Source organism: Drosophila novamexicana, unplaced genomic scaffold (genome assembly GCF_003285875.2).
Source record: "Drosophila novamexicana strain 15010-1031.04,08,12 unplaced genomic scaffold, DnovRS2.1 tig00000434-arrow-pilon, whole genome shotgun sequence".
NCBI classification, from domain to species: Eukaryota; Metazoa; Arthropoda; class Insecta; order Diptera; family Drosophilidae; genus Drosophila; species Drosophila novamexicana.
Genome location: NW_020824802.1, coordinates 1131199 through 1150229, shown reverse-complemented (window position 1 = coordinate 1150229; position 19031 = coordinate 1131199). Strand labels below are relative to the sequence as shown.

Here is a 19031-nt window from a genome sequence, read left to right as displayed (position 1 = left end):
TGGCGTATAGAGCATTGCGGGGGTCGTCCACATTTTCCTTTTGCTGTTTAAGCTTGTCGGATGGAGCGTGGATTCTTTCCCTTGTTCTATACGAACACCATAAATGTAATAAATACGAGCACTTTCTGTAGTTATTATGAAATGGCTAACGTATGAATCTGTATGTTCCACTTGAACGAATTGATAACTGTCAAGCTGATAATAAGGAATTACCGAGGTAGCGAAGGTGTCAATAGTATCCTGTTCTCTACCTACTCTACCTTGGCGGCACCTATAAGCTGTCTTAGACCGCCCCCATTTCAAGATCACTTTCTTTCTAATCGTTAGGCATGATAGTGTTCATGTCGTACTGGCGACGAAGCCGTTAAAAAGATTAAACGTTTATATTAAATTAACTTCTGACAAAGAATTAATTTAATTCATTGCAAAATCTTGTAACTAGCCGTGACTTCATATCAATATCAATTGTTCATAGCTACTAACCAAACAACACATAAACTGGACATCTAGTGTAAATTGCTGGGGCCACGCATTTCATAATAAATAAGGGAAGAAATGCCACCGATTTTTGAGAAAAATTGAATTTGTGGGCATATTTGCTTGTGCGGACACATACACACACAAACAATTAAAGGGGTAGATAGTCATAAAAAAGGACACTGAGAGTAAGCCAAATCAGTTTACTGTAGTGGGAGCGAGATAAAAAATTCTTAAATGCGAAAAGAAACAATAGCTGTATTGCCATAATTTTAATATGCTCGCAAACAGTCATACGAATTACAAAAGATGCGTGTACTTGTCAGGCAATTATTGACTTACTTATGTACATTCCCTTTATTGCTCGTTGGGACCATAGATGCAAAAGCTCAGTGCTGTAGATCCGTATTAAAATATATATGAGTTGAAATTCATTCGATTATGCGACAAGCTATAGCAGATTGGGCTTTTCTCCTTTAGGGATTTTTACAAAAAGAAAACGGACGGAAAATGGATCGAGAATTTAAATGTAAAGTAAACTCCAAAGGTAACGGCTGTGTGCCGTTTGGAGCAGCGATCGCTGGGTTCACTGCGTTTACATGAGCTTATGAATGGCGATTGCAAATGCTAACCCGTGTTGGTACTCTGGCGGCTGCGCAGGAGGTTAAGCTGGTGGCGACGGTTCAGGTTTTCCTGCCAATGGCTTCATTTAGCGCTTATAAGCAACACGTTTTTTGTTCAAAGTGCACGAACAGCTATGTAAATCTCTTGCTCTTTCAAATAAGGGGTATCGTGGGATTAGGCGGTTGCGGACGGACTCATCCGTAATGTGCAAGCACACGAAGGGGGCAGCCCGATAGCGCTTGCAGAAGCAGACCGGTCGCGTGATTTAATGTTCACCGCTGTAATGCGAATATCGGTAAGCTTCAATATCACTCATATTCACAACCCCATATCACCTTTCACAATTTATCCGGCAAGCCACTCAATACCTCTCTAATTTGGAGTCGATCACTTTGTGGCTGTCTCGTGAAAAATTGAGTTTTGGCTTTTACAGAAGAACGGGGTCCTACATACCAGCCACGAGTTTAGAATACTGTTTTAAACTCCTAAATTGTGCAGTTTCTAATCGATACTTCTACCTTCTCTGACGAGGCGACGAGGCTTCGCCAAATTCTTTATGGGTAGCGTAGTCGACTGTTCTAGAAGTATAGGGCAGACACACGGACCGTTGAAGCGAAGACAACTGTAAGCTGGTGTGATTCTTTCGTCTGTTTTGCGTTGCTTGCAGGTTTGTGCAAGTGAAAGTAAGTATGTGAAAGTAAAAATAGTATGAGAGCGCGTGTATATGCTGGTATATTGAATTCGCCGCAAAAGGAAACGAATTCGCCTGATAATTTGTCGCTTAACAAGAAATGGTATTCGAACAGAAACCAACTTGGCCATTGGTCCCTACACGGGATCATCGGCTTTGACTTGCTAACGTAAGTAGGGGCTGACCTTTGTTTGAAAAATAACGTAATAACATTTGGCTCGGTCTCGGAGATGATTCAGTATCATAAGTGTTTTAATGTGAATTACACTAAGATTTGAAACATGTCAATACGCTTGAGAATGAACCCGAATGCGATGCTGTTATAATAGACAGCAATATACCCCCGACGAACAACATCGAGTCGATAGACAAGCCTGTAAGTTGCTTTAGTCATCATCAGGTTATTCTAGATAAAGCGCGGTTTCTATTAAAGAGAATGGATTTTGTTCGGCGAAAAAGCTCGTCACACTATTATTTTAGCAATACAAAAATTCATTGACGAGGAAATTAAATCCATTGTTAGCCCAAAAGTTGTGAACTTAACTCATTGCGACTTCCTTAATCTTTTCCGCAGTCATTTGTAAAGGTATTGTAAACAAACGATCAATTATAACAAAAACTTTGTTGTAGAGAATTAGGTGATTCTATAAGTCAGGAGATACGAGCTTTAGTAATACAAATGCAAAAGCTAAAGCTAAACATGAGAATTCTTTGGGTACGTTATTCTTTACATAGATTTTTTGACATACTTCTTGATAATACATTTGTATTTTGTGTTGTAATCTCGTTAGAACTATTTTTCAACCCAACGTTGGTATTTGAACTTTGTTCATTTGTATCCTTATAACTTATTTGGGAATGTTGGTTAATTATTACTCTTTTACTTTCATCCATGGCTTTATGGTGTGGGCTGCGGACATTCCCTTATATGGCTTCTGTGATTGTTGAAAATTTTGAAAACTTTGACGCAGTGCGAATAAAGAATAAATAAATAAAACCAAAGCTGCAACGTAGGCGCCTCTGCAGTTAGCTAACCAGCTAATCAGCTAATAAATAACAGGTTATTTTTTCTTAGTTGAAAACAAGAAAATATAGATTTCTGGAAAACAATGTCTGTCTTTTGAGAGGAGCGCACGTAATCGTTCCTTCTCCTCGTGGGCCAGTTATAAGTGCGATGTTGTAAGGCGTGCGCGCGCACGCGGCCACCACCTCATTATAGCAGCCCGTCTCCAGTTGTTGCATCACAAATATAGAGAAACTTTGCTAGAAACTCTTATCGAAAAATGGTTAGCTTAGTAGAGAAAAGCCGTCAATGCCCAGAAATCGGTCCACGTGACATATTCATTAAGGCAAGAAAACTGTAGTAACTAGTAGCATTTAATGCCTCCACTATATCTGTCTATGACCGCAATAACTATTATAAGTGCGCCTTAACATAGAAGAAACCTTAAAATACATAAAGCTTTAAACTTACCCTTTGTTAGAATTGAAATATATATATGTGCTGTGTATAATGTGTATTTCTGTCAGTAGAACGCGTACTATTTAAACGGTCATGTTTCTGCCACGGTTACTGAAAAATGGAAGTTAGATGAACAAAAACAAGGTGGAGCAGCAATACAATTTTCCGAAGTTCAAGCCATCGCCTCCAGCCGAATCCAAGAAGATGCCGCTAAGGCGCTAAGGATCACATCCGCAGCCGCTCTTTCGCCCCTTCTAATTGGATTGTGGGTGTGGGTGGAGAGCGAGCTGCAGGATAAATTTCTCGAAACATTGAAGGAGGGTGGCGGACCGGCACCTTTTTTCTTGGAGGGTAGATGACACCTGGGCAGAATAAGGTCGATAGCCTTTGACGCCATTAACTAAGGCTTATAAGAAAGTGGTGGCCTGAAAGCTAGATGAAGGGCTACAACTGTTGTGACGTGCCGAGTAAGCCACGCCCTCGATTGTGGGTTTCAGTGAAGCCCGATCATTCCGAAAAGATTCTTAAACTCTTTCAAGTGTGCAAAACATACTTTAATACGGATTACGAACGAGTGGGCAAAGTAGAGGAGACGGAGGTCGTCCCTGTATGCTATTATCTTAAATAACGAGTCCGCAGAGGCCCTGGCCAAGTCGGGCAGTGCAATCAGGTATGGCTTTTAGAATGTAATCCCCGAGTTTACCGCTTCAGCTCGAAGATATCAAGACCCGCACTGATGACGAAGTCAATTTTACGCTAGTGAAGGGCTTACCTCAGTATGTCTCTAAGACTTCCTCAAATTAATCTCAGGCACTGCAAAGCAGCAGCTCTTGTGCTCCGGCTAAGCTAGGGTGGAGCCGATATAAATATAATTGATATAAATTGGTTGGTTCATTCAGGACTTTTGTGTTTGCGATGGCAAGGTTCCTGGGAAAGGGTATATACGTAGGGTATATACGTAGTTTAGCGACCAGACGGTTATCGAGGTCCCTTCGGCTAAAAGAATTTCACCCAACTACTTCATGCAGGGAATATCGCCATCATATATATTCCTTTTCTATCAGATTTTCTAGTTTGTTAGCCGAGGTACCCCGCATGGCAGTGTTCTCTTATCTCTCTTAGGGTACGTTGCGGTCAACGTACGCTTCATGGAAGATGGAGGCAAGGGCATGTTTGCATATGCTGAGGACGCTGCTGTCACATTTTCGGGTAAACACTTTAACCTACACAACCGCGTGGAAGTCGGGGTGCATTTCAGCTTGCCACTTCCTCATATGGGTCGCAGGTTATACGACCTGGAAAACCTGGGATTCTCTTCCATACGATAGAAAGAATACCCGTATGCAAATACCCCGTTGCAATCTCCTAATAAGAGTTCTTACTTGTGGTCAGTCGATGACAGTTGCTGGTCGGCCCGTAAACTTGGATAACTCTGGGAAGCGCTCGTAAGAGCTATGTCGGCTAGATAAGAGCAGCTGAGCAACAGTAGTCTGAGACATTACGGGTCACTGGCTGCTAGGCACCTTTGCCGCTTGACTCCTGGTCCCCATAGTAATTCTATAAAAGTGCCACAGTGAGAAACAGAAATGACTATATCACACTTCTGGACAGTTATCCAGCTTCAAGTAAAACAAGAATCCGTCTACTTGATTCATATTTTCTGTCGGATATATCATCTCTCCAAAGATAGAAACTACCTCTTTTTGACTTGATTCGAACTTCTGAGTGGAGCTACTTGCCAATGTTTCATTGATTCTTTGGCAATCGAGAAGTTAACTACGGCATTTTAATTGAAAAATTTTGGTTTTAGTAAATCTAGGGAAAACTTCCCAAGGTGATCAAATATAATATTGCTGATTTTTCTACCTGTGGGGTAATCGAGTTTGTCGTGAGCATTGGTTAAGATGGGTTATGCTTAGCAGCAGATATTAATATGGCTACCATGGATGCAAGTTGGGACTGATCAAAAACTTTTTAAAAATTTCGCAATTTCAAAGGCAAACATTCATGAAGGCACATACGATAGACCATAGATACAAAAGATATTGACTCAATCGTAGCTGCATTCAACCTTGCCACCGCCTCATACATCATAACCATACCAACATTTCATTTACACGGAGCCTGGTATACGATACAATTAAATTTCTTTTTGTGTATGCATATATGTATATTTATTTATTTTTTTTTATTTGTGCGCTGGAATCGATCAGTTCCTTCTGATCTCTACCAAGCGAATAGTTATTAATATAGTATAGTTACTATGTGGTAACTTGTATGATATTTACATGGATCTTATTTACAATGATGATGTTTAAGGAATACGTCTTGTAGGTAGGTCGTCGGGATGTAGCCTTCGGAGGAGCCTCACTGTGGAGGGGTCAGCCAGGACCCAGGCGGCCGCGTTAGGGTGCTGTAGCAGCTTGTCAGCGTATTGGCTGCTGAACAAGTTTAATTGGTCTCCGATCTTTGTTAGGCGTTCGATGACGTCGGTTGTCACGTACCATGGCAGGCCGGCAACCTTTCGTTCAGCCTTGGCTTGGACCTTGGCTTGCGGTGCAGCTGGTGTGCTGACGCCGTGCCCTAAACTTGGATGGCATATGTCCAGATAGGCGTAATCATCCTTTTCACGAGCAGTGCCTTCGTGGAAACATGAAGCTTACTTTGAGGCTTTAGTAGCCAGTCGAGTTTTTTAAGCCTTCTAAAGCATTTTGTTCTCGTTGCTGTTATGTGGGATCCCCATATGAGCCTTCGGTCCAAGTGAACGCCTAAGTAGCAAAATGAGCTGGTGTGCTCAATGGTTCCTCCATCGAACTGAAGCCCCTGGCAGCTGTCTGGGCGCAGCGTGAATGTGACGCACGCGGTGGAACAGTTTATGGCGACGTTGCATTTGGCTGTCCTAGTTTTGATTTTCAGCAGCCAGTTCTGAACTGCATTTGTTGCAGCTTGCAGATATTCGTGCAAGGCTAGAAAGGCGGTATCATCCGCGTATGTTGCCACCAGCAGTCTCGCAGGGCTGAAGGTTGAACTGCGTTGTCCTCGTATGGGGAGGTCGGCCGTATACAGCGTGTACAGCACCGGGCCGAGGACGCTGCCTTGATGCCTTTGACACGCGAGCTTTGGTCTTTGACGGCCACGTAGAAGGTTAGCCCGGGACCAGGCGCGTGACCTCATCGAGCTCCATAAGTCGACTTAGTAGGAGTCACTCCAAGACTTTGGAAAGCGTCGGCAGCAAGCTTTTTGGGCGGAAGGATTCCAGCTGAGTTAGCGGCTTAGCGGGTTTGGCGATCATAGTAATATTCGCGCATTTCCACTGCTTCGGAAAGTGACCAAGCCTGAGCATTGAATTAAAAATTAACGCTAGCGCCATGATGCCCTTCGCTTTGGCTGCTCTGTTGTTAATTTCGTCTCGTCCATGGGTCTTCTTCAGCTCGAGCGCTTTCAGCTGGGAGAGCCATCTGCAGTGGCGTAAAAGTCACTTCCAGGTGGTCAGCAAATGCTTTGGCCTTTTCCTCGTCCGATCGGAGCCAGAGACCAGAACTATTCCTGATCGGGGAGGTATAAATTGGTTGCCTTTTAATGTTTCTGGTCAGTTACCACAATGAGAAGGTGCTGTTGCCGTCATGCCCTGCTGTTTCAAGAAGGCTATCAAGGTTTTCCCTTCGGGTCCTAGCCAGCAATCGTCGAAGCCGGTTGGACGTGCTGACCATTTTCGCCTTGGCAGACGCCTTTTGTTGGCGAGGAGACTCCTGGCTTCTGGGCTTAGCAGAGAGCTTCTAAACGTAAGAGGGCGAGGTGGAGTTTGCGGGGCTGCACGTCTGGCAGATCCAATTATTTTAGCTGTCAGGTGGTCGACGTAACTCTCCAGTTCGCTTGACGTATTGACCCACGACGACCCACTTAGGTGTCTCCTCTAGCTCAAAGAGAAGTGGAAGGTGATCTGAGGTCAGGTGCAAAAGGCTTCTTATGCTCAGCTGTTCCTGTCTGAATCCCTTGTAGAGCCCGAAGTCGAGTGCACTTGGTGTTGCAGTAGCTCTATATGGGTAGCATGTTGCCTCACCAGTGGCTATAACTTCGATGCCTTCGGCCTCAATGATAGAGAAGAGCGTTCTCCCTCAGGAGCACATCCGGTAGTTTCCCCACCAGCGATGTTTCGCGTTCCAGTGTCCCCCTGCCAGGAATTTTGGGCCCAGCTGGTCGAAAAGGGTTTGGAAGTATGCCTCAGAAACTCCCAACGACGGAGGCAGTAGACAGAGCCGAAGTTGAAGTCGCCTCTGCAGGATCGGAGTCGCATAACAGCGGCTTGCATATGTCAGTGGCAGGACGACTCAAGTGAATGGTGGGACAAGGACGACCTGATCAGTATAGCTGCTCCTCCATGTTGACTGTTATCTGGATGGTTGGCGGTGAGGAGAGTGTAGCCTGGCACTTTGAGGGTGATACGGGAGCAGAAATGAGTCTCCGTTAGAAGAAACACATCAATGTGGTGGAGCTCGATGAAGGCTGCGATCTCGTTCGCTTTCGAAAAGACTCCGTTGGCGTTCCACAGTGCTATCCTTATTGAAATAATTTTAGAGTCTGTTATTTTTTGCGCTTAGCATAGTGATTACCGTTAATAGAAGGGTCTCTACAAGGGATATAACTTTGTCGAGTTGGCTGAGTTGGGGCTGTTGTCAGCAGCTGTTTGGGATCGACTGGGAACGCTGCCCGTGTTCTTTCTGCGCGACGAAGAGCGAGCTCAATGCTCGGCGGGCTGGCTACCGCGTAGGACGCTGGCAAACAATTGTTGGCCGGGAGCGAATCTGGGGACTGGAGGAGCTGTTGGGGAGCGATGGTCTCTAGAGCGGCTTTCGTCTCTGCCATTTGCCTTGTGCTGGTTATATGCTTGGATGCGTACTGCAGGTACTTCTTGCAGCCCTTGAAGTTGGCTGCGTGTGATTCGCCACAGTGGTAGCAACACCGATCCTCGTCCTTGCCAAGTGTACACTCGATTGTGGGATGGTTGTCCCCACACTCCTTGCACACATAGTATCTCGAGCAGTAGGCCTTGGTGTGCCCATATTCTTGGCATCTTTTGCACTGGACTGGGCCAGATGTCTTGCGAGGCTTCTCCCACGAAACTTTGTATCTGCATAACACATTATTAGAACCGATTTGGCTGTTGTTGTCCGCCTTCCTCAGATCAACGAATCTCATGTTGAGTGATTCGTTGTTAGCTCTGCTACGCGGAGTGTATAAGCGGACAACTTGGTGCCCCTTGACTGCCAGTTGCGCAGAGATGTCTTCGGATGGGACGGATGGGTGAATGTTTCTCAGCACTACGTGGTATGGTAAGTCCTCTGTCAGTTGGTGGTGGTAGAACATGCAGCCGTTCTCGCGAAGGTGCCTTGCCAGCGCTCTGTAGTCGTCCGAGTTGCCGCACTGGACTTTGCAGTCACCGGAGTTAAGCGCTCTCACGGTGTACGTTTCTGCGCCTAGGATGTTGTCTAGTTCCTTGCAGATAGTAGCGGAACTAACGATATCTGGCAACATTATTCTGGGCAGGTGCGTGGCACGCTTCGGATTAGTCGTTTGTTGCCTGCTGGCCCTAGCGCGTGCTGCGTGCGAGATGGATGGCTTATCGTCTAAGTCATCATCGACACCATTAGTGGCTTCATTGTTGTCAGTTGCCTCTAATTCCATGTCGCTCTCCTCTTCCTCGCAGATGGCCGAGAACCGATTTTGGCTTCCTTTTTGGGCTTCGGAGATGCTCGCCTTCTTGCGCACAATACTGGGCGAGAGTGTACCACCTTCTCTTTTTTTGGCGACCCCCACTCCGGGCTTGAACTTGGTCTATTGGTACTTGACCTTGGTCGTGGGGGGGTGTTTGCTGAAAATGGCATGGAGGTCCGGGGTTTCAGCAGGATTCGGTACAATGAGATATGGGGTAGTGGAGCTTTGGGAGCTGAAGCCATGTGCGAGGGACGATGTTACCGTAGTCGTTCCTAGGGAGCAGGCAGTTGTGGTGATGCAAGTCGTAGTAGGCAGCGTAGTACCCCAGTACAGAGTGATATAAGCCGGTAGAACGTTTTCTACAGGGATATATATGGGGAACGCCGGGTAGTCTGGGATAGGTTTATTAGGGTTTGACGCCTTTAGGTTGATTATTATTTTTTTGGTTTTTATTTCAAAGTCTAAGCACTTAATTACAAGAATCTCCAGTATTTTTGTAAAAAGTGACTTTGGTTAACGGGGAGCGAAACGGTGACCGGAAAGTGTCAGCACTGTCACGTGCAGTGAATGACTTGCCAACACTGGTTGTGCTCCGATTGGCTGGTGCTTTTGCTTGTGTTGGTGAGACTTGGCAAAAACTCTCTCACAAAAGCTCTGCTCACTCAAACACACACACACACTACGGCTGAATTCGGCGATCAGCTGAGCGCAGTTTGAGCTTAGCTAGAGCTTACTCTCTTACGCTCGCACGCGGTTTTACTTTTGTAGAAAAGAACAAATATTAATGTTTATATGTGGCACTTTGGCTGCCAAAGGCAGCACTTCTGGTTTTTCGCGCACTACTGGCGCGATTTCTTTGATGCTGATCAAAAATATACACACGTTATGCGGTCGGATATGCTTCCTTCTGTCTATTTCCCTGAACAAAAGACAATATAAACAGTAAGATGAGTAACGCCATACAACGTTACTATGCATTTTTGAATATTGATTTTTTGGACATTGAGAGCAAAAACTAAATATGTATCACTGCGCTCCCAAAGCGCAAATAAATGTTCTCAGTTTTCTATTATGAACTATCTCAAATTTGTGTTGACATATAGATGCATGTTTTGTACTGGGTTGGCTTCGTAAAAATATGTATTTTGAGGTCGATGCAAATATTTATATAATTTCTTTAAATTAAATTCATAATATTTTTATTTTTCCATTAAAAAAATAAAAGATTGCTATATAAATACAAATCAAATATTAAATTATATAAATAAATATGAATTTGGACCCAATATTTAGTTAGCGGCGACTTTGTACTTTATAATTCTAATAAAAAATAATTAAATAAAAAAAAAAAAAATAAAAAAATTAATTAATTAATTTAATTTAATTAATATGATGCAACATACTGCATCCTCACGTCCAACCGACCGAGATGCGCAGTCGTGTAACGTGCGACATGAAACGCAAAGTAAATATGAAAAAAAAATATAAAAAAAAGGATACAAGCTACCAGTATGTGTACAAATAAAATTAGAAATGAAAATAAGACTATCTACTTGCTAAGTAGTTTAGAATAGAAGACTTTATACGAGAAAGAGAAGACTCCGAGCAAAATACTCTGTAATGCTTATTATAGTCATCACAGAGGACCCTGAACAGTTCATGCAAAGCATAATTAGTTAAGCAAAATTGAAGCGAAAAGGGTGCAAAATTACGTGTTAGTCTAGTAGGGATAGAGAAACTTAATTCGCTGGTCAACACAGAAGAGTCGATTTCACCAGTAATTAATTTATGAATAAATATTACACCCAGCACGATTAAACGAAGAAGGATGGGTTATCATCAGAAGTCTGCTGGAGTATGACAGTAACCGTACACGAGAATCCCAATTTAAGCCACGAAGGACAAACAAAAAGAATTTTTTCTTAACGGATTCAATTCTGTATTGACGGATAGCATATTGTGGTGACCAGATACATGAGGCATACTCAAGAATAGGTCGCATTCTTTTCTTAATCCCATCAATTACAAGCGAAGTAAACTCAAGAAGGTTAGTGGTTGTAAATCTGCTCTTTACGAACCGATGCTGGGAAGGTAAAATAATAGAAGTACATAAATGTTGCAGTTGAGATTTTATGATTCTCTCAAAAGCTTTAGGTATAGCGGATAACTTGGAAATACGTCTATAGTTTTCGACCTTTGACTTACCTCCTTTCTTATGGGGAGGGATAATGTATTAGTCCTTCCAAATGTTTGGAAAAAATGAAGTGTTTTCGGACAATTTAGAAAGTGTAAAAACAGGTTTACATAATGCTGGAGCGCAGTACCTAAGCACACAAGCAGGAACACCATCAGGCCTAAAATCGAACTTTCCATAATAATGGAATATAAGATGCAGTTTGACCTGTGGAACTGATAAGGATAAGGCTGATTTTTATTATACCTAGAGGAGTAGGTAGTTTGAAAAAAGTTTGCGAACAGATATATGTCTTTCGTTAAGGAATTTACAAAGTTATAAAATTGTTTGGGATTATGTGAAAATTGGAGGTGACAACGGCGAAGGTAATCCTTATAGCAGATGGAATTTTGAGTGGAAAAATTTGATCGGGCAGATCAAATCAGAGTGATTCCCGATTTCGTAAACTTTTTGTAACACCTCGACTTCACATTTTTTAATCTCATAAGTTTACTTGAGAACCAGGGTGGCCGATCAGGTGATCAAGAGGAACGCAGACATAACAAATCGAGTACAAGGTATCATAAAATAGTTTAATGGCAACATCAATGTGTGCACAATTGTACAGTTGGGACCCTTTCCAGAGTTGGATGAAAAGGATCTTCAGGAAGCGTAAGCGGATTGAACCTGTACACAACACTCTTGAACGAATCCAACATGAAAATAAGATCATGAATTTTTCATGAATTGCGCCATTAATTACCATCAATAAATTCGTTTGACGGCAACAGAAAGAATGAGTCTGATGGCGATGACCACTCGGCATCTGAAAAATTAAAGTCCCCAAAAACTACTATCAGAAAGTAGGGAGGAGATATATTTAATAGCATTTAGATGGGTTTGATAGGTGGACAAGTTAGATAGAGGAAGTATACAGAAATTTTTGGAATTTAAAGCCCCGCCCAATTGCGCAGTATAACATAACTTTGGTTTTTTTTTTAACCGATCTTAATGCAATATTCTACAGTTTATCTTATTGTACCATAGAATATTTGTGTATTCTCAAAATGCTTTAGTTTTTTTAAACTTATTTTTAATGGGTTCCGGGTATAAAAACAACAGAAAACAAAAATAAAATAAGAAAGAAGCCTATCTTCGGCACGCCAAAGATACAATAACCTTGCAGACCGAACTTTTTATAACTCTCATAATGCTCAGGGAAAAAAGTTAATGCTGAAAATGGTTAAGGTACCTTCAAAGCCAAAAAGTTGATCATAGAAGAAACTCATTTTCGACCGATCGTTCCCATGTCTGCTATATGATATAGTGTTTTGATGTAAATACGATTATCCGTAAATATAGGGAGCATAGCGAAAGTAATAAATGCCGAGTTTGGTCAAGATATCTTGCTAAACAAAAAATTTGTTCATATAAAGTATTGATCAGCTTCAATAGCCGAGTCGATCTAGCCATATCCGTCTGTCTGTCCGTCCATCCGTCTATCCGTATGTATGAACGCAAGGATCTCAGAACCTATAAGAGCTAGCGACATGAAATTGGCTGTACGTTCTCATAGGCCAGTCTCATAGTAGTTGTAGATCGAGTTTGTTTCCAATATTCGATAACTTGCACCATTTCCAAGTAATCGATCAAAATAGATATCGATATTCAGTTTTTTGAGCAATTTTGGTAAATAATTAGAGCTAGAGTCATCAACCTTGATGGGATCTAGAATAGTATATATATCAAGTATCTTTCATTTTATGGCTACCCTGCTACTATTACTAATCAAGTTAATAAACCAATTTTTACAGCCCACCAATATATAGTAATCCATTGTACCTCGCATCAGCGGCAGCAATCGCAAATTTCAAGAATTGCTTTATAAATGTACACACAGATTCATGCGTGTCTGCTCTGAATTCTATCAACAGCATTGCAATTGCGATTGTATTGTTTTAGACTTAATTTTTGGTGTGGCTGTTGAGTAGAGTCGGCAGCAAGTAATGCGGTAAGTGGCGAGTTAGAACCCTGCCAATAAAACCGTTTTTTGTTTAATTGTTTATTGTGAGTGTGTAGGGATGCCGGTGTAGGGGTTGATTTAAACTATTTTATATTTGTTTATTCTACTAATTCTATACATATATCGTTGTTCACTAAGTAATTTCGTGTTTTGTTAGTGCAATTTAAACATGTCTAAAACATTTTATGCAATTATATTTTCTCCACTTTGATCCAATACCTTTGCCATCTTTCGGGCAAGAGATTGATTCCACGCTCTAAAAATTGTTGATCCTTGCTGGCAAACAACTGGTCCAAGTGGTTTTTGGCGTCCTGATTTGAGGTGAAGGTTCATCCAAAAAATTTTGCAGAGACAGGAACAAGTAAAAGCCCGAAGGTGCCAAGTCTGGAGAATATTGAGGGTGTGGTAGCACATCCCATTCAATCTGCAAAAGCTTTTGGCGAGTCATCAAACTTGTATGAGGTCTCACATATCCTGGTGGAACACTGCACTTTTTCTATTGATCAATTCTGGCCTCTTCTGTTTAAGTGCATCACTCAATTTGTCCAGCGGTTCTCACCATAAACTTTAGAATTAATCCTGGTATTGTCGAGCAAAAGCTCAAAATAAACGATGTAACAATGCGCTTCAAAATGGATAATTTTTTTGACGTTTGATAAGCAAATCACAGTCGTTAATACGACGAAGAAAATTTCGTTCTGTAAGAACATGAGGAGCCCATATGTCAAGCCTCGATATTAATCCTTGACGTTTCATGTGCTTCTGAACGGTCGTGATAGACTAATTTAAACTTTCAGCAATTTCTCGAGTTAATTTTCGACGATTTGCATCGTCCAACGACTTTATTTTACCCACATCGGTTTCAAGAGGCCTTCCAGGACGTGGACGATATTTGCAAGCCAATTTTGGCATTGGCGCTCGGTCAACACATATTCTCCGTACACAGCACATAATTTTCCCCTTGCATGTACTGCACTACTGCACTATTGCACAAAATGTAACATTTTTTTAATAAAAGCTTAACTATATTAGCTGTTCAAATATACAACGGTAACGTAGTTAAGTGTGAAGTCCCAATATATTTATGTAGGTTTGCTTATTGTTATTATATAAATGTATAAATTATGTTTCTTATGTGTCTCGAATTATAGAAATTGTACTGGTTTACTTATTACAATTTTTATTGGTCGGAAATTTAAAAAGGTGCGCATAGCACCGCCTTTGAACGCAACTCAAATTGACAGTATCGTATGGTATTCACGCAAAAAGTTAGACCCAAACGCTGCAACTTTATTTAAAATGATTTGTTTGGGTTTGCCGAAAAATATTGTTGGCTCTTGTGCTTTTCGTGGGATATAACCAAACAAAGCCTTTATAAATAGTCTTAGGTCCTAAAAGTAGAGCGTTCTCAGTTGAGAGTGATAGACGTGTTTAATTGTGCTCCACGATTTTTATATATTTTTGCGCTTTAGGCATGTTTTTTATTTCAAAATGTTGTGATTTTTTAACCTGAACCCATTAAAAATGAGTAAAAGGAGTATGTTGTTTTTGTGCAAAATGTAAATGTATGTAACAGGCTGAAGAAAGAATCTCCGACCTTATAAAGTATATATATTATTGATCCGCATGAATAGCCGAGTCAATCTAGCCATGTCCGTCTGTCTGTCCGTCCGTATGTATAAAGAATATCAGAACCTATACGAACTAGAGACTTGAAATTTTAGATGTATGTCCGCCTAGTGTTCACGCAGATCGAGTTTATTTCCGATAATCGATCACTTACTCCGTTTCGAAGCAATCGATAAAAATAGATATCGACATCCTGTTTTTTGAGCAAATTGGGTAAATAATAAGAGCTAGAGTCACCAAACATGAAATGTTGCTTCTAGTATATTATGTATATATCAAGTATCTTTCATTTTATACCTATCGCCACCTCCCCGCTACCACCACAAATCTATAAATCAAAATTTCATTACGATCGGTTAAGAAAAAACAAAAGTTATGCTTTACTGAGCAATCGGATGGGGCAGCTAGCGTGTAGTGTGTATATGCCTTAAAAGAACACCCTATATACAAATATAAAGTATGCGGCACTTTGTCGCATACAATAACAATTATACATTAAACAAGCCCAGAGCCACTGTATATATTGGATCTGTCTCATATTGAGCAGCGCAATTCGCTAGCCTCTCTAGCTGACCGTTTATGCTTACGCTGTAATGCCAATGACGCCTGCGAAATCATTGAGCTTTGCAAAATTAAAAATAGGAATTTGTATAGAATAGATGCGTAAGGCAGTTTTGTTTAATTCTTGTATGCCTGTGAATTGATTTTACTTGAAACGATGTATCGACAGGCACAAAGTAGACCAGCCCTGGCAATGGTTTAATTATATTTTTGGAAGCCCCACTGTCTAACAACAATCTTATTGTTTTCCCTGCGTCAGTTTGAGCAGGGACTCTCCCCTAAAAAATTGCATGAATGTGCACCGGGAAAATCTTCATCGACCGCTGAAGCCACTGATTGAGCCCTGATCTCATAGCTGTGATCACTTATCTGCTCTTGAGTTGTGCGATTCATTCTTTATTGGCCCCGCAAAGACTGGTCCTCTGAACCTTAGTTACGAAGAGTCTACTTCCATTGGCTCTGAGCTCAGATTCTGTTGTGTTTGGACAATGAATCAATCTGTTTGATTCGTTGCTATACTGATAATTTTTGTCACCCTGACCTTTGAATTATAAATTTGCTTTTTTTTTTTGGTTGGGCGTTCTGCATATGCCGCTGAGCGTTTCCTGTCAAATCATTTTGAGAGATATTTTGTCGCCACCCTTGGCAGCGCAGGCTCTTAGGTTTTTCTAATTTGTCTTCTATATGTCTGGCATAATTTCCCGAAAACATATAGCGGTCATTGCTTGCTTCTGCCTCTCGGGCCAAATCCAAGGTAGTTGGCAGATCCCGCGGTTAGGCGGGACACAACCACAAGGCCAGACACAAAAGGATGTCTGAACTTTCTAATAACTCGAATCCAAGCGGGTAATAATTGCATTAAAATTCAACACAGTGTTGAAAGATGCTATTGTTTCGTCTGCCGGTCACCCAATCTTGTTGCGAATGATTCTTACACTGTGCACTTGTTCTTGCATTACTCTTTGTTTCCTATTCAACATTTTAAGGTTGATTTTGACATTCTCGTGCTGGTTGTTTAGTATTGTCACAGAGTTGGCTGGTGACATTTTATACCCTGAATTTGATTTTGGAAGAAGGGTATCCCCTAGTCGGGAGCTCCCGACTAGAACCTCTTACTTGTTGTTATTTTTTTTTTGTGTCGAGGTGCGGTTTGACGACTTTTCAACCTTATATCGATTTAAATCCGTTGTTGAGCTGTATTTTACAAACTGCGTTATAGGGTTTAATTGATTAACTTTATAAGGCGTCAAATCTAGTCACATGAATTAAATTAACATGACTTAAACCTATCCAACGAAGTCAATGGTTAGAGGAAGCTGTCCCGAAAGAACTCTCACTTAGCTTGGTCGCTCAGCGCGCGCATGCAAGGATCATGCTAACTTACTATTAAACTAAGAGGAACTAACTTAATCCTACGCGTATCAGATAAATTATCACAAATATCTCTGAAAACGTTTTTGAAGTCGATGGTAAAGAAAAACGTTCATACAAATTTTTTTGACTTGGGTGGAATTTCCAAATCGGTGAAATCGCTTAAAGATCTTTGAAAATACCCTATCGTCTATCGGATAATAAAAACAAGTACGAGGTTCTAGTCGGGAGCTCCCGACTAGGGGATAGCCTGAACTCTCTTCTTCCAACAGCAAATGCATATATATATATTCTATTTTAGAAGCTATATGTCAAGTTTGGTGACTCTAGCTCTTATTATTTACCAAAATTACCCAAAAAACGGGATATCGATATAGATTTTTATCGATTGCCTGGAAACGGAGTAAGTTATCGATTGTCGGAAACAAACTCGATCTGCGCGGGAACTAGGAGCACATACATCTAAAATTTCAAGTCTCTAGCTCTTATAGGTTCTGAGATCCTTGCGTTCATACATACGGACGGACGGACGGACGGACGGACGGACGGACGGACGGATGGACGGACGGACAGACAGACGGACATGGCTAAATCGACTCGGCTTTTGATGCTGATCAAGAATATATATACTTTATGGGTTCGGAGATGCTTCCTTCTGCCTGTTACATACATTTGGATTTTGCACAAATACAATATACCCTTGTACCCATTTTTAATGGGTTCAGGGTATAAAAATCAAATAGTAATTTTTTGAGATTTTTCCACACTTGCGCGAGGAAATTCATAAAATGCAATTCCTTTGTATAAGTTAGATACTTTGAGATTTTTAATTAAGAGTCAAAAAATGTCATCACAGGCAGGAATATTTACGTTACTTAGTGTAGATAGTTTACTTAAGTCTTTAAGTTAATGATTTCTTTTAAGGCTCACCTTGTATATGTCGGTACTACGGTGCGCCCAATCTCAGTTTGCAAAAATGTTGAGAGCATTTTCCAATTTAATTCGTCGTAATTAACTGGAAATGGACCTATTTCTTCCTGGTTTATAATAATAAATTGATCATTTCCTGGCATATTATTGATATTTATTTGCTGAGTCTTTTCCATCCACACATAAGGACTGCTATTAGAGAAATTAAGTGTATCTTGTCGATTAATAATAATTGGAATCCACCAAAGCATTTTGTCCTGCTCTGGTACATCATGTGGTCTTTCTCTAAGATACACTTTTTGTTGTATAGTCGCAGTATTAGTTTCATAATCCCTGTGGACAGTAATGACTGGTAGGCGATGATAGGCAAGCCATGTACCGACAATATCAGTCAGTCTGTATTGGCTTTTTAGCGTTCCATCCTTTAGCGCCTGCGCCGTTAACGCACTCCAAAGATCATCTCCAACAAAAGTTTTATACTGATAATCTTCAATAAACTTTTTCAATCCTTTTTGAAACGTGTCTTTTCCCAAGGTAAAGTTAAGCATGCGTATAACAAGTTCGGTTTTGTAAGAAATTGTCTCTTGCTTCATTGCAGTAATACGTGAATGTGGATATCTTTTACTGAATTCATAGTATAATGAATAAAGGGTAGTCATTGGATATTTGCCATTGAACTCGACTCCTCCATCTAACTGTATATTTAGTTTATTTAAAATGCCTAATCTTTATTTAGTAAACATCATAACTTACCGTTATAACAGTTTCTGATGCTAAAAAACTTGCCAGCGCTTTATTAAGATGAGCATCAGTCCACCATTCAGGAGTCACCCACGAACCAATCCATTGATATATAAGCTCCTGTGCTATGTCATAGTAACGATTTTGTATAATAACGCTTTCTCTGTTGAAATATGGTTGTTAAAAAAAATTTGCATTTCGATGCTTAAAATGGATCTTACTTAAACAACAACAAACCCCAATTATCCACCGGACGCACTATTGGCAGCTCAGGTATGACAACCACATCAATTTTAGACATAGGTAGAGATATTCCAAAATAATTTTGAATAGTTTTATAAGCAAGTAAAGCATTTTTTGAAATGTGCTAAAATAAACGTAAAATAAAACATTCAAAAATTTTGTAGACGGATGTACAGTGGAAATGTAAGCAAGTAAGAGGTTCTAGTCGGGAGCTCCCGACTAAGGAATACCCTGAACCCTACTATTCCAACACCAAATAAATTAAAAAAAAAAAACAAGTAAGAGGTTCTAGTCGGGAGCTCCCGACTAAGGGATACCCTGAACCTTCTTCTTCCAACATCAAATGCATATATATATTTTATTTTAGAAGCTGTATGTCAAGTTTGGTGACTCT

The 19031-nt window shown here is 40.9% G+C and overlaps 1 protein-coding gene across 2 annotated transcripts in view; it reads right to left on the bottom strand.

The window, feature by feature from the left end:
* The window catches only part of LOC115760422 (aminopeptidase N), a 259648-nt gene that overhangs the window by 9718 nt on the left and 230899 nt on the right, over window positions 1-19031 (bottom strand). For both annotated transcript variants that reach the window (XM_030701730.1, XM_030701732.1), the window contains exons 7-9: window positions 18616-18761; window positions 18407-18557; window positions 17654-18348 (exon numbers count right to left, since the gene is read on the bottom strand). In XM_030701730.1, coding sequence (XP_030557590.1) covers window positions 17654-18348; window positions 18407-18557; window positions 18616-18761 — 992 coding nt within the window. The remainder of the gene's footprint in view (window positions 1-17653; window positions 18349-18406; window positions 18558-18615; window positions 18762-19031) is intronic.